The 2,423-nt window shown below is 36.9% G+C and overlaps 1 protein-coding gene across 1 annotated transcript; it reads right to left on the bottom strand.

Moving 5' to 3' along the window:
- Positions 1 to 984: 984 nt before the first annotated feature.
- Positions 985 to 1,696, bottom strand: LOC111059239 (sex peptide receptor). The gene has a single exon (XM_022346862.2). It carries the CDS (start codon positions 1,666 to 1,668, stop codon positions 1,168 to 1,170), a length of 501 nt encoding a protein of 166 aa, XP_022202554.1. The 5' UTR covers positions 1,669 to 1,696; the 3' UTR covers positions 985 to 1,167.
- Positions 1,697 to 2,423: the final 727 nt, after the last annotated feature.

Raw genomic sequence — 2,423 nt, 5'->3', positions numbered from 1 at the left:
AATCGAAATTGTTCGTGTCGGATCCTTATACTGTAAGGACCTAAGGTTCCGAATTTCAAGTCATTCCGTTAATTGGGACATGAGATATCGTGTACACAGACGCACATACACACACTCATACACACACACACACACAACACACACACACACACACAACACACACACACAACACACACACACACACACACACACACACAACACAGACCAATACCCAAAAACCACTTTTTTGGACTCAGGGGTCCTTGAAACGTAAAGAAATTTAGAAATTGAGGTACTTTAATTTTATTCGGAAAGCAATACTTCCCTTACCTATGGTAATAGAGCAAGGAAAGTAAATATTGGCTTGAAATTTGGAACAGAAACTACAAATACCATGGGATATCTTCTCATGCTATTTTTTCTCTATGAATATGATTTTTACGGCTAATCACACACTGGTAATAGGGCAAGGAAAGTAAAAAACGACTTCAGATTGATGAATAGTGCTTGATGGAGCGCTTGCAGCCTAGAGATCCCTGGTTCAAACCATTACCTCTGTAAACAAAGCTATAGTCCTAACTCCGCCTAATATGAATTTTTTCAATCCATTCCATTCCATAGTGCATGACAGGTGGTTGATGGTGACGTCAGCATAGGTAGGGCTCCTACACCAATGAAAACCCTGGCTTAAATAAATCAGATGAAATCAACAAATTTTATTTGTACGGTTATTGGTGCACCTACATCTAGTCCACTGCCAATATAACGTGGACCTCACTATAGCATTGCTATGATGCAATATCTAACATATCCTCCTGAATCAAGAAATTTGTAAATTATTATAATTATTATTATTATAATTTTTACAATAAGGCACTGAATGGGAGAGAAAACCTTGTACTATTTCTCTCCCAAATTTAGATAATATTATTTTAAAAGTCCGAAATGAGGTTATGATTCCACTTTTCTGAAAATTAGTCCTTTTTCACTTATCCTGTAAAATTCTTGTACTTATCCTGTTACTATTTACAAAATTCGAAAAATATTTGAAAATTTGAAGAATTTCCACTCACTTCTGCACAGCCAACGCAAGAGTCAGCCATATTGAAGCGGTGAGTAAATTCTTGTACTTATCCTGTTACTATTTACAAAATTCGAATAATATTTGAAAATTTGAAGAATTTCCACTCACCTCTGCACAGCCAACGCAAGAGTCAGCCATATTGAAGCGGTGTGAAACAGGGCTGGTATCACCTCGTTCATCACATTCCAAGCGTAACACGCGCCGACAGGGCTCAGTGGTTTATAATGGTTCCCAAAAGTATACATATAAAACAACCAGGGCGCGGGAAAAAGCAACGTAAACATATCTGACAATGCCATCGCCATCAGAACTGCATTAGTTGGAGTCCGCATATGCCTTTTAGATAATACAACCACTATCAAAGTATTGGCTACAATCGTAATCAGCAGTAACAACGGCATAACGTAACCGTACATTGGTTGGGCATACTGTATGGGGAGTTCGCGGGTTACGTTGAGGTAATCGGGGATTAGTTGATCGGCGGTTAAGTTTGAGTCGAGGGTTATGTTGGGGGGTAGGAGGGTGGTGAAATTTAGGGAGGCCGCCCCCCCGTCGGAGGAGTTGGAGTACTCTATTAGGATGTAGTTGGACATGGTTGGATACATTGCGAGGCTGGACTGGTATCACCGGAGATGTCTGCAACAGAGAGAGAGAAAGACAAACATGTAATAAAATCATGTGATGAGACATGTAATTTCATAGAATAACTAGCATTTTTGTCTAATAATATCATAAATATCGAGCACCGAGCTTCGCTTTTATTTTTTTTTACATCTTTATTGCCCAAAAAACAATACAAATCAAAAACTTACAAAAGAATATTCTAGATTATAATATTATGCTATTTCACAAATAATTAAATTACATGGCACCACCCAGCAAGGGCAAACCCTGACCGCTGAGTGAGAGTATCTCTGTTTAGACAATATAAAATTTATTTACCAATAACAAAGCTAAAAAAAATCAAAGTTAACAATAATTACTAGTAATTATATTATTTGACTGATGTCGAAGGAAAATTTTTGTATCACCCACTTATATATCTGTTCCATCCTCTGTCTACCCCTATTAGAAAGATATTCTGACATGCATTTGGCATGATATTCCTTATTTTTGAGCTAAGATACCCCAATTGTCTTCGCACTATTGTCAAATCTGAATATTTAATATTATAATGTTATGAGGTAACTCCAGGTTATACCAACGGTGAATCTGATGTAATATATATTTTTCCCAACATTGTATGTTTATTTAACATTCAAATGTCGCAGTTCTAACCAAATAGACATTTATTAGTTCTTTAGTTCTTGTACGGTTATATAGAGCATCTTAAAAATCGCCTTAGTATGCTGCACAAGTC

Source organism: Nilaparvata lugens, chromosome 3 (assembly GCF_014356525.2).
Source record: "Nilaparvata lugens isolate BPH chromosome 3, ASM1435652v1, whole genome shotgun sequence".
In the NCBI taxonomy this organism is placed as follows: domain Eukaryota; kingdom Metazoa; phylum Arthropoda; class Insecta; order Hemiptera; family Delphacidae; genus Nilaparvata; species Nilaparvata lugens.
This window is presented reverse-complemented; position numbering and strand designations above follow the sequence as displayed.